We start from the raw sequence: 13,228 nt of genomic DNA, 5'->3' as shown, positions 1-13,228 counted from the left end.
CTAAAAATGAAGTTGAACTAAGTGATGGCAAAGTCTGAAATCTTAATCGAATTGCTGTGGAACATGGCAAGTTAGGAGAAAAAAGAAATATGGAGTTCTAGATATGAACCATAAACACAACCTTTGGAGAATGGGCTGAGGAATGTCAGAATAGTTATGTTAGTAAGGAGTTATCCAGGAAGGATAATGTTAATTGTGATGTTCCTGACAACGTAGAAGCGATTGAGTCGCAAATATGTCTGCTTGTGAAATGTTGGCCAACACAGGAGTGGATATGACTTTTAGTGTGTCTGCTTCAAGTGGTGTAGATGCAGCACCGGAGAGTGCAGTTTGGAATCTGTGGTCATAGGTCTACTTGAATGCTTAGTTTGTAAAAGGAAAAGAATTCCCCCCCAAATGGATGGAAAACTGTGTTTTGTAGGTGGTTAAGAGAGTACGTTTGACCACTTGTGTTCCCTTGCATGATGGTGGATCTACCCTGATTCTATGGTCGCAGGGTAACTTTTATGTTAAGTCTTTTTTTCAATCGCTTTTGTTCTAAATGTTGTTATTAGCAAAACATTTCTTTATTGGTCTAAAGTAATTCTAAGATTTATTTTTTGTATTTAAGGAATGAGGGGTATGTAGTGTAGATGGTTCTCGGTATGTGGACTCGTTAAGAGCTCTATCATCTCCAATGTCCTCAGCTGTGTTTCAACTGTTAGGGACAGTCTGAGCTCTGAGCCCTGAGAGAAGGAGGCACTGGTTGTTACCGAATACATTTAGAGAAATTACTTGGATTCCATCTTGTTACTAAAGGGAAGAACACTGAGCACCCTATTTTCTTCATGACGTGTTTACAATTCAAATGATCTTCAAATCCGATATTTATTTAAACGCTACTTATAGTTTTATAATAAAAATCATTTAAAAACTGTTGAGCTACTATTGTTTGGTAATATTAGCTTCTGAAATGATTGAAAATGTGTTACATTTTTGCAGACAGCGCTTAGGGTTCCTGGTTGCTTTACCCAGGGTAGCTCCTGTTTTCAATCAGCACCTCTAGACATGAAAGAAATAAGGAATGTTTTAGACATGGTGAATTATGTGGTCGGGTGAACAAAAAATTGATCTCCCTCGCTGGAACCCTACGGAAACGCTAAAGACCGGTTTACCTTAGTTCAAGCCAGGAAGGCCGGGCCCAGCTGTCATTAGGGCGGGAGGTGTGGTGCTGTCTTTGACTTACAAACCCGGGTAAGGGGATGGGGGGGACGGCCATTTTCTTTCCTTGTAATAGGTCCCGTAGCACCCGTCTTATGCCACTGAAAGCAGGATGGAGGGTTAGATTCCATGACAGTGCCACAATATTATCAAGCACAAACAACAGAACTGACAGGAGATGCCAGTCCAACAGGACTTGACGCTGTTCTCCACCAGCAAGAGAACGGCGAATGGATACTTCTAGTTATGTCAGTTGGGTACGTCCCTGCAATGAATAGCGTTACTCCCATAATGAAGATCAAAATGATTAATGTGGTGATTTTAGGTCTCGACTATTCTATTATGTAAGTGATAGATGTCGAGATTATAGAGATGTAACCAGGAAAGCTAAACCAGGCAGATTGTGCTGAGTGCATGTGCCCGTGCATGCGCTTTCTATTTGGTCTCCGAGCCGCCTGCCTCGCATCATTGCATCAGACCGACCACAGCAATGCCGAGAGCTTTACTTCAAAGGCATCCGCTCCCCCGGCCCCTGCTTCACACTGTTCACGGCCGCCAGGCCGTGTCTCGCATATCTCCCCCCCTCCTCCCCACAGCAATGCCAAGAGCTTGTTCTTAGTGTTTAACCCGCTCTTTCTGCCCCCAATAACCGCATCCTTCCTTTTCAGGCCCCCTTAACCTTTGCTTTTCTCTCCGTTTAACTGACTTTTTCTCTCCCCATTGACTGCATCCATCCTTTTCAGGCCCCCTAAACCTTTATTTTTCTGTTGTAGTCACTTTTTCTCCACCCATGGAGGGCATCCTACCTTTCAGGTCCTCTTACCTTTAGTTTTTCTCTACGCTTTAACTTGTTTTTCTCCATTGTAACCCGCTTTTTTGCCCCTACTGACTGCATCCTTCCTTTTCAGGCCCCCTTAAGTTTTTTTCCCCCTTTAAAACTCCTGTTCGTATTAGGCTTCTTTGAAAATGTTTCGCTCCCTCTGAACTCATTTTCTTTTACAGCTTCCTCTAGCAACACTCTCTCCTCAAGCTAATCTCTCTTTTTCCTGCTTCTTTCCTCCCTGGCTGCCCCTTGTGTTCCCCCTGCCACCTGCTTCCTGGCTCCTGCTGATTCTGTCCAGCGCCCTATCCCCTCCCAGTAAACATCTGTAATGGAGGCTGCAGTGCAACCCAATTGAGCATGTCCCTGAGCCAGTTCTCCCCTGCTGCCCACTCCACCAGCAGTGTCACTGAGCTCCCTGAGCTCTCTGTTTAACCCGCTTTTTCTCCCCCCACTAACCGCACCCTTCCTTTTCAGGTCACCATGTAGCCCTTATTAAAATCTCGCCAACCCATGCACTCCAGTTGCTGCGCTCTTAGGCTCTTGCCTTCTCTCTCTAATCGTAGCGCCTACATGCGGGAAACAGACCTCGGTGCCCCTTTACATCCGTGGTTTGTTGCTCCTACACATATATCACCTTGCTTCATGTCTCTTAGGTCACTTACACTTTATGCTTTTTATACCTTACATAATATTTTAGGACTCCTTCTTACCCTCCCCTTTCCCCCGTCTGCCACTATTTATTAGTATCCCCTTTCACCCGGTGCTTCTTCTGTGCTCTTAACGTCTGTATATACGCCCCGTACACCCCCGTGACCGCAGCCTATCTAATTTACAGTTACGCCCCCTGTGTGCTCTCTCTTCTTCTAGCACCAAAATATAAAATACAAATCCTTCTTGTACAAAAACGGGTCTTCAGCAATATTGCTCAGTGACGTTTCCCCTCATTTACAGGTCACACATAATAATCAGTATTTGTTCTGTGAATATTGCTTCACATTCTATTGCTTACAGACTTGCCCATTGTACTCTAGCCTGGGCCCCGTGAACTGTGGAGAATGCAAAGTTGGACTCGCATGTTCAGAACAGCACTCCCCCCCCCCCTCCATAAAAAGGCACAAGTTTCAAAGTTTAAAGAGCTCCGTTTATTATCGGGATGGCACCAACATCATATTTATCATATTTCTGGCTATGGCTCCTCACACTGTCTCATTAACCATCTTGTAGCGCCTTAAGATATGGACCAATAAATTACTTTATATAGTGCGCGTTCTGTTACTGCACAAGCACCCACCATAAGCCTAGCCACAGTGCTAACATGATAATCTTCTATCACAACATTACCTCACTGGGTAGTGTCCTACAATTTTTAATAGGCTTTTACGCTTTTAATTTTGCCGTTAGCAAAATACTTTTACCCTACTTACTTTCCACGGTCCGCACACATGCCTCCCAGCACTTGTTAATCATGACTTTACATCTCACACACCTAAAATACCTCATCACAAATGACAGTATTACCAGATACTCTTTTCACAGAGTCACCATCGACCAAATAGCCCTTAGGGAAATTGCAATTACTTTTATTTAAGTATTAATTATTTTAAAAAAATTAAAAGCCATTGTTATTTGTGATATCACTACATCTAAGTCACGTAAATACCACACATATTGCATTACAAATGCTATAGGTGTCACATTTGCGAAAGTTAAAACTATTGGCATTGTAAATGACAAAGCTATTAATTTCGCTATTTCCAAAACCAACACATAAATAAAAAATGTGTCATTTACAATACCAATAGCTCAAACTTTCCTAATGCGAGACCTATTGCATTGTAAATGCTTGTTATTTAAGCAGTTTGCAGATTCAGATGTCTCTCCGGAACACCTTAAAATTTTTATGCAGCATCATTTTTAAATTCGGAACTTCTGTATGAGGTCACTGCCGGCTCCAAATGTACGTGTACAGAGATGCATGCACTGAGGATTAGCTGCGTGCCCGTGCCCTTGACGCCTTCAGAGACCACATGATACCGTAGCGCAGTGCTTGTGTGTCACTCAGTTGTTTTATGGTTGTGCTGCATCATGAAAGACTCAAGTTTAGGCCAAGAAAATAGAACATCAGAGACTGTCTGCAGCGTAGTTCTAAATTATTGCCAGCAATCCAATCATGGACTATATTCAAAGTGTAACCTGTAATTATATATTGATCAAACAGTGCAGTTAGCAATGTAATAGCACATCGACGATTTTCCAGCGCTGTGATGTCTTTTAATGCAAGAATGTACAGGAACAGCATGACGGCACAGTGTCCTGCCCTCTGCACTACCCTTTGTAAAGAGGGATGCAAGTGTTGTTATTTGTTGTGAATTATCGATGTGTAATAAAGTAAGCGTGTGAGGTATCATGTTTCGTGCATTCTTCTGTGCAGTAAAAACAACTACCCTTCGAAAAATCCTGTCAGATAATGACAGAATATGTGACGTCAGGGTATAACTTTTATTTTTTCTAAATAGGCAATACGCAGTTGGAATTTGTTATTCTTTGAAGTATCCGTATGATTGTCATCTTACAGTGTTTTTTACCTCTCTCCAACCAAATTATTTTATAATAACAGTACTGATACATACGTCTGCATTTCTGCCAGACCTATGGAGTGGCCAGAGCTGTAGGTTGCGCAGCAAGAGTTAGTTTTTGAAGCCAGGTGCATGCTTTCCATAAGCAAGCACTCGTTGGGTTCCATACCGCAATCCCTTTCTGCTGCTTAAGGTGGTTGCACATGTATTCATATCTCACTGTGCTCTCCTTGATAATTGTGGCTCTCCTGGGAATGGACTTACTTACCTCTGCCTTCGCTGGCTAATGTAAATACTCTTGGTGACTGGTTGCTAGCGAGAACTGTGATGGTTGTTATCTTACGCATTGGATATAAGGATAGATCCTCAGATCCAATGACGTGTGTGTGGTGTCATAAAAAATAAAGAGGCTGCCCATAAATTTGTTTGCCCAAATGCAAGATTATTCAGACAAGGGGGTGGTGATGGACAGAGTATCTGAATTAAGCAGAACACTCGTACCCAGTCAACAGATCAGGGCTTGATCCATCACCGTTTTTTAGCTCACTGCACCATCCCAGCTCAGAACCTGGCTACATGCAAATTAGTCTGTCCCTGGCCCAGTGCATCATGGGAACAGGGCAGACCAAACTACCAAGCCAATTCTTTTACTGGAAAGGAAACAAGCTTCCGGGGACCGGTTTCTGGCATTACAGCCGGCTTGCTTGAATCCTGATGGTGCAGTGAGCAAGGGACTCACATCTGAGTATACCCTTCCACGCTTGTGGTGGACAAAACGATTCAGAAAAGGGGGTGGTGATGGACAGAGTATCTGAATTAAGCAGAACACTCGTACCCAGTCAACAGATCAGGGCTTGATCCATCACCGTTTTGTTATCTCACTGCACCATCCCAGCTCATAACCTAGCTACATGCAAATTAGTCTGTCCCTGGCCCAGTGCATCATGGGAACAGGGCAGACCAAACTACCAAGCCAATTCTTTTACTGGAAAGGAAACAAGCTTCCGGGGACCGGTTTCTGGCATTACAGCCGTCTTCGGCCCGGCTTGCTTGAATCCTGATGGTGCAGTGAGCAAGGGACTCACATCTGAGTATACCCTTCCACGCTTGTGGTGGACAAAATGATTCAGAAAAGGGGGTGGTGATGGACAGAGTATCTGAATTAAGCAGAACACTCGTACCCAGTCAACAGATCAGGGCTTGATCCATCACAGTTTTTTAGCTCAATGCACCATCTCAGCTCAGAACCTGGCTACATGCAAATTAGTCTGTCCCTGGCCCAGTGCATCATGGGAACAGGGCAGACCAAACTACCAAGCCAATTCTTTTACTGGAAAGGAAACAAGCTTCCGGGGACCAGTTTCTGGCATTACAGCCGTCTTCGGCCCGGCTTGCTTGAATCCTGATGGTGCAGTGAGCAAGGGACTCACATCTGAGTATACCCTTCCACGCTTGTGGTGGACACAACGATTCAGAAAAGTGAGCTAAAAAACGGTGATGGATCAAGCCCTGATCTGTTGACTGGGTACAAGTGTTCTGTTTAATTCAGATACTCTGTCCATCACCACCCCCTTTTCCAAATGCAAGATTGGCATTTCCAAACGTGGTACTGTGTAATTGCCCAACAATAGTGAGACAATTCAGATTGTCATGCCAGCATCCAGATCATCTTTGGTCATCCACCGCTGGTTCAAGAGATAGACGCTTGTTGTGGCTGAAGGCCTTGTGCAGTGGACTCTGTGGGAATGGGTGGAGAGCCGGACCGAAAGGCAGGCCTTGCACCTTGAGCCTGATGTCCTTGGGTCAAGGGTTATAACCTTATGAAGCATACGCAATTCTTGTAATCAAATTCATTCAGAGTATACAGCATAATGAACAAGGAGAGCTTCTTGTATCGACTTGTGGGTTTATTTTCTGGCTTTTCCTTTTTTGTCAGACCTCCATTAGCCAACACATGTTTTGTCGTCTAGGGGAAGTATCCCTACGACTTCATCAAGGGTAGAATGTCCAAATGTCGTCTGGAGTCCATCCTCATTCGTGGTGTGAAAATCCAAACTGGAGGTTGTCAATTCGTGGTGCCTACATGAGGCACTAATGCCAAACGCTAATATCCTCCAATGCAACAATGAGTAGTTGCAGTACGTGATTGAGCGTTCTCTCATACACAAATCGCTGAGAAATCCACAGTAATGTGTCTCGCACTGCTTCCTACAAAGAAGTGACCAACACCTCTCTTTATGAGTATATCTAAAGCCCCCTGGGAGTGTAGTCCCTTGACGTGAGCGTTTTTGAGGTGAGTACTTGCTTCACAGGTCTCTTTCGTAATTGCAATAACTAATGAATGTACTTGAAACTCGTAGACAAATTATACTGCACACATTTTTCCAATTACTGAGCTGTGCCCTAGTAAAAGCAACATATGAATAATTTTAAGTAATTACATTTCTACCTGGTGACAGTTCACTGGTGCCACGTTTTCAGTTCTGCTAGATGCTTCTATGTTAATGTGTTTACCATTTAACACACGACAACCCTAATTATCCAACTGGTTGTGAGGAGAATCTACAGTTTATTAAATACGCAATTTTGTAGATTCTTAGCATTTTAGTCTTTAGTAATTGCTAGCAACAAACGTCTCCGGAGAACACATCTTCCACGAATCAATTATGACGGTCAGTAATATTGTCCATGGTGAAAGAACCATCCTCTTTCTCAGAGGTTACAATTTTTGATTAGCCAGTGTAGAAGATTTTTTATTTATAAAAGTTTTCAAATTTGTGCTATATAGTTCCGAATATGTAGGCAACAGAAAGTGATATAGGTGTATTTAGCATTTTGTGTTTGCTAAATGCTTCCTCCTTCTCTCCCTCCCTACAGTTGCAGGAGAGAAGGCGTTAGTTTGATTGCCATATTCTCTGTGCTAACTCAGTATTTGCACTTTGGCCAGTTTCTTAATTCTCCCTCATTCAATCCTTCCGACCCCTAGAGTACAGCAGGGGAAGCGATGATGTCTGCAAAAATGTTAAGCATCCTGTCCCGATACTTCCTATGTGCTCACACCTGAACGAGTCTCTGATCTGATCAAGGGGTGCACAAAAGGCAGATATGCAGACTGTGTGTTTTTTTCAATAGGTGCCACCTGCTTTGTCCTTCCTTCCATTGATATTGCTGCTATTGCACATGCATGGTATCTCCAGTCACTTCCTGTTAATTTGAGTCATTTTATGGCATTATCTATACTGCACTCTGCCACATAGCTTACATTACATACTGCAAGAGCTCATTATTAATTTGATGTTAGAGTGCACATTTTCCGATATCTTCAGAAGTGGTTTTCCAACTTTTTATTACGAACTGATATGGGATCTCATATGTCCTGATAAATGCACCCCATGAAGGGAAAATGGCGGAGGAACGTGTCGAACTTCCGTGTCATGGGTGTGCGAAGTTTCTGTTTTTCATTTGTGTAGAAGCAAATAAACAAAGGAGTAAACACTTGACCCCTAACACAACTTTAGATATCGGGGTTCCCAGTCCGAGCCTTTTCGCAGTTGTTTTTTTCACTACAAATTCACTGACCCCATGGAGAGCCAATCAAACGCCTGTCAGTATAAGGTGACAGGATCAGCGGTCCAGTCACCAAGTACAGTGTTCCAGAAAGTAGCGTAAGGGGCAATATTACAGAACTATCGAGGATTGTGAGCTATTGATACAGTACCAGAGCTCTCTAAGAGATTTTTTTTAAAGATATTTTTTATTTGGGGATAGTTCCTAAATCGATTATAAAAATGACATTAAAAGGAATGAATACATTTATGCCTCACGCAGCATGCCACATAATAAGAACCGATATTTATAACCATACACTATAAAAACTACGACAATTATAAAGTGCAATAATTCTCATCAATAATTATACGTTCTGTTTTAACAATGTTATAAACGTTTACATCGTAGCGACCACAAACTAGGAGATGTGACCCAGGCTTCGGTCATGTGGTGTATTTGTGGTTCTTGAGGTACCTTTAATAACATTATTGGGTGTATGACATGCCAGAAAGTATGCAATATGGCACAAACATTTTGTAATGTATCGCCTTGTAATAATTACATTTATATAGCGCTTACTTCGACAGGTGAAACATTGCAGCACTTTACACCGAGCTGCACGCTTCTCCGGAATCTGATTACTGCTTCATCCAGTGTTTATTGGTTATTGTTGCTAATTGGGATTAGGCTTGTGATCTCAAGAAAATTATTCCATGCATTTACTCCAGTTTGTTTGTGGTTGATTAATGTAATAGTTGTGTACTTCACCACCCTATGATTAAAGGATAATTAGAGATTACAAACATCTCTGTAATATGCACTTGTTAGAGCACATAATAGTGGATATGCCCTGATTCGCCTTCCCAGCATTTAAATAGGTATCCATCACTTACAGCAATATTTCTAAAGAAGGATAACCTGGATATTCAGACTTGAATAGCACCTTTTGGGTTTTGTTTTGGACATTAAACATTTCCATATTAATCTCAGAGTTTCAGTCCTGTACATTTGGCTGCATACTTCCGCACTATATCTTTTGATTTGAATGGATACATTCACTGTTTCCAATTAGTAAACGTTTTTTTAAAAAGTGCTCCCCTTTATTCATCCTTATGTTTTCAGTGCACAATAATCATTTATGTCGTTGTGTTTGGACTAGTCATATTCCATATTCAGTGGTTTTATTATTCATTGTGTTTATTTAGTGTGTTTCTTATTTATATCATGCACAATCAATATGACACTCTGTTCAATTGGTTGACATTAGGTTTGTCTTTCGTCACATTTTCGAGATGTCTGAATTGATAGTAAATGACCTTCCGATATATATATGCATTACATGATTACAGTCAAATAATAGTTGCATTTTGATTTTATTGCAGCACAATCACAATAACTATCCAAAAGAGGATGGCACAACATTCCAAAATCCATATTTTTCTTGGGGCACCTGTGATTCCAGACCCGTTGGAATCCTCAGAGGAACTGTATCCTTCAGAAATACAACCTTCAAAAGGTAGTGGAGAAGTCTGGAGAGAAACACATCTGTTTTATGACAAATCCGTTTTTAGTCTTCGAGATGATAGCACCAAGTGTAGCGAAAGAGGAGATTCTGCCCATTCCAGTGGTGAGCCAATGGAGACCAAAGATGAACCAATTGTGACCAACATAACAGAGCATCAGTCATTGTCAGAAGGACTCAATACAGGAAGCTGCAGTCGTAGTAATGCTTCTCAAGGAACACATTTCATGGCTGCCTGTGATAAATATTTGCATGAAGACAAAAGTCATTTGCATTCAAACCCCAATGTAGTAAGCGCGGATAAATATTTTGGGAATACATCAAAAGATGTTTACGACATTTCTGATAAAGCTTCTGTACATTCCAAGGACATTTCTTGTGTGGTGTCCAGTACAGGAAGCATTTGTATAGAACCGGTTGCAATGGACCACGAACCAACACATTCACCACCCCATAATCACCTCCCTCACTCTTTAAACCAGTACCTAGATGAATGTTTCTCTAGTAGACAAGGAGCAAAAACATCAACTGACGCCTCATATCCCGATCTTTCAACAGAAACTGAATTTCTCAGCATCTTGACTGCAAGTGGGGTCGCTGTTCAAGCAAAAAGGGAGTTTCTTGAACAAAATGAACTGAAAAAGATGAAAGCACAAGAAGGAGCAAAAGAAGCAGAAGAATCTTCTGAAGAGTGGGAAACTTCATTCTTTCAACTTTCTCAGACTAGTGAGACCAGTACTGTTCCCAGCCTGGTTGACCATGGAAGAAGTGATGAAACTGGCAGCTCCCTCGACCTTTTCAATCCTGATTGTGCCGAAACATTCAACACCTCTGGCATATCCCAGATTAGCAAAGGAATGTACCTTCCTGAGAAGTGTTTACCTCAATTCCTAAACAAGGCAACCACAGAGCCACAAAGTGAGATCCATCCCTTGTCACCCTTTTCAAGTGGCATTACTTCAAAAAGGTTACGCACAGAGGAAAGATGTCCTGGTCTACCCAAGAAGGCATTGGAAAGCCAGCAGGAAACAAAAAAAGCTAAGTGGTTCAGTTCCTCCATCAACCAAAATTTCAATATAGAGCTAAACAAATCACCAATTGCTTGTGACCCTTCCAAGAGAACAATACTGCTTAAAAACTGCTCTTCCAAATCCCAGCGGTATAACATTCTGGTGGTAGTAGTTCACCCTTGCCATATAAAGGAAGTTCAGAGTAAGTCAGGACCCATGACTGGTTCGAGAGTGCCTTTAGCGACTATTGTAGTTTTGGATCAGTCGGAAGTTGAACGCAAAGTTGTGCTATGGCGAGCTGCGGCATTCTGGACACTGGCAGTATTTCCTGGTGATGTTATCCTAATCACAAGTAAGTAGTGACTTATAGAGAAAGTAATAATTCCAATAGCAAAAGGATTTTTTTGTCAAAACTGATATCTAGTTGCCCTCTTCTTCTACAACGCCTCTTCTTTTTCCATATAATAGCCTTACTCCTAGGCCCACTCTATCATGGGGGTGATGTGTCCTCTTCAATCAATAATCAACCAATCAATCAGTACTTATAAAGCACTGCCAATCACCCCAGGGGGTATCCAGGTGCTGGTGGGCAGTGTTGGTCAAAGATCCAGATCTTGAGCTTCCTGAAGAAGGTCAGCAATGGGATGAATCGTAGATGGAGAGGGATGGCTTTCTACGTTCTGGCGGCGAAATAGGAGAAGGAACATTGTATGTTGTGACTGATTTGTGGTGAGAAGGCGAGGTGGGCGGAGTAGAGGTTTCTCATGGGTTGGTTGAACATCAGGCGGCAGTTCATGTAGTGGGGTCCGATGTTGTGGAGTGCTTTATAGGTGTCGGTCAGGAGCTTGAACTGACATCTCTTCTGAGGGGGAGCCAGTGGGGGTCCTTCAGGTGAGTGGGAATGTGTGACCATTTGGGTTAGTCGAGGATAAGTCTGGCCACTGTGTTTCGGATGGTTAGGAGTATTTGCATGAGTTCAGTCAAGGTGCCTGCATAGAGTACATTGCCGTAATCGAGTCAGCTGTTTTCCTAGTGCTTATGAGGAGCCATCTGAAGAGCCGGTGGTTAGTGTGGAAGCAGACTGAGGAGACTGTGTTTATCTGGTGTTTTTTAGTGAGTTTGCGGTCTATTATGATGCCTAAGTTGCGTGCGTGGTCTTTGGGTACAGGGGTGGGTCCGAGCCGAGAGGGCTACCAAGAGTCATTCCAGAGGGAGTTTTCTCTGCCAAAGAGCGGCACTTCGGTCTTGTCGGTGTTTCCGACGTTCTGCATGCATTTGTGAAGTTGTTTTTTGTTTTAGTGGGATTGCTGCTAGTGATAGGATGAGTTGGGTGTCGGCGTAGGAGACAATGTCGATGTGGTGGATATTTTCTATGTCCACGAGTGGTGTCATGTAGATGTTGAAGAAGGTGGGGCTCAGGGATGAGCCTTGTGATACTCCGCAGATGATGTGCTTGTGCGCCGAGGTGTACAGGGAAAGTGTACTTTCTGGGTACGTCCTGTGCATAAGGATTCTAGCCACTCAAGTGCGTTACCTGTGATTCCCACCTGGTGAAGACGTTGGATGAGAGTGGGGTGGAAGAGAGTGTAGAGGGCTGTGGAGAGGTTGAGGAAGATAAGGGCAGTTGTCTCGTCTCTGTCGAGTAGGGCTTGGATGTAATCTGTGTCTATGTTCAGGGCTGTCTCAGTGCTGTGGTTGGCCTTGAAGCCTTACTGTGATGCGTCAATAGGTTGTGTCTTTCCAGGTGGCTTGTCAGTTGTGTGTTGTTGGCTTTCTCAAGGACTTTGGCTAGAAAGGGGAGGAGAGAGATTGGGCAGTAGTTTTGGAGCTGGGGGGTCTGCTGATTGCTTGGTGAGGAAGGGCCTCACGTCTGCGTGCTTCCATGCTTCCAGCAATGTTCTGGTGACTATTAAGATGTTCAGGATAGTGGTAAGCTCAGGACATATTAAGCTGTTTCAGAGGTTGAAAATTCAGTTTGTGGGCAGTGGTCACTGGGTGATCCTGAGTGGATGGAGTTCATCAGGGCAGTAGTGGTAGTTGTGGTGAGTTGGTCCTATGTGACAAGCTGTTGGTTGACATCAGTGTTCAGAGTTGGGTTGAAGGAGGTGGCCGGCTGGGGGTCAAAGTTTCTGTAGATGGCTGCAATTTTGTTGTAAAAATGGTTGTCTAGGTTGCTGCAGAGCTGTTGAAAGGGAGGGGTGACATTCTCTGTTGCTGGGGGGTAGGTACATTCTAAGAGTTCTTTCGTTTGGTTGAAGCTTCCTTCAGTGTGGCACGTGAGTGCATCTTTTTAGGTCGAGGACCGTAGGCTGCGCTTGCGCAGTTCCGTCCGAAGATTTAATGATTTTTAGTTAGGGGGCTTGAACCCGCCCTTCTTCCTCTTTGGCTGGCCTCGTAAATGCTGGCCAGCCATTGGAGGAGAGGGGCATCACTCCGTTTAAGGGGGCGTGTTTTTTAGGTTCTTTCTATCTGTGGCGTCTTCAGTCACTCAAACCTAAAAAAACACGCCCCCCAGTCTGAAAAGGACGGATCCCCTCCCCTCCTGGAC

At 43.2% G+C, this 13,228-nt stretch overlaps 1 protein-coding gene across 2 annotated transcripts in view; it reads left to right on the top strand.

The window, feature by feature from the left end:
• SHLD2 (shieldin complex subunit 2) overlaps positions 1–13,228 on the top strand; it is a 1,133,281-nt gene that overhangs the window by 272,871 nt on the left and 847,182 nt on the right. For both annotated transcript variants that reach the window (XR_015295898.1, XM_086922015.1), the window contains exon 2: positions 9,531–11,032. Coding sequence is in view for 1 of the 2 variants with exons in the window: in XM_086922015.1 (XP_086778141.1) it covers positions 9,559–11,032 (1,474 nt within the window). In the remaining variant the exon portion in view is untranslated. The remainder of the gene's footprint in view (positions 1–9,530; positions 11,033–13,228) is intronic.

The sequence above is a fragment of the Lissotriton vulgaris genome, chromosome 5 (genome assembly GCF_964263255.1).
Source record: "Lissotriton vulgaris chromosome 5, aLisVul1.2, whole genome shotgun sequence".
NCBI lineage: Eukaryota > Metazoa > Chordata > Amphibia > Caudata > Salamandridae > Lissotriton > Lissotriton vulgaris.
This window is presented reverse-complemented; position numbering and strand designations above follow the sequence as displayed.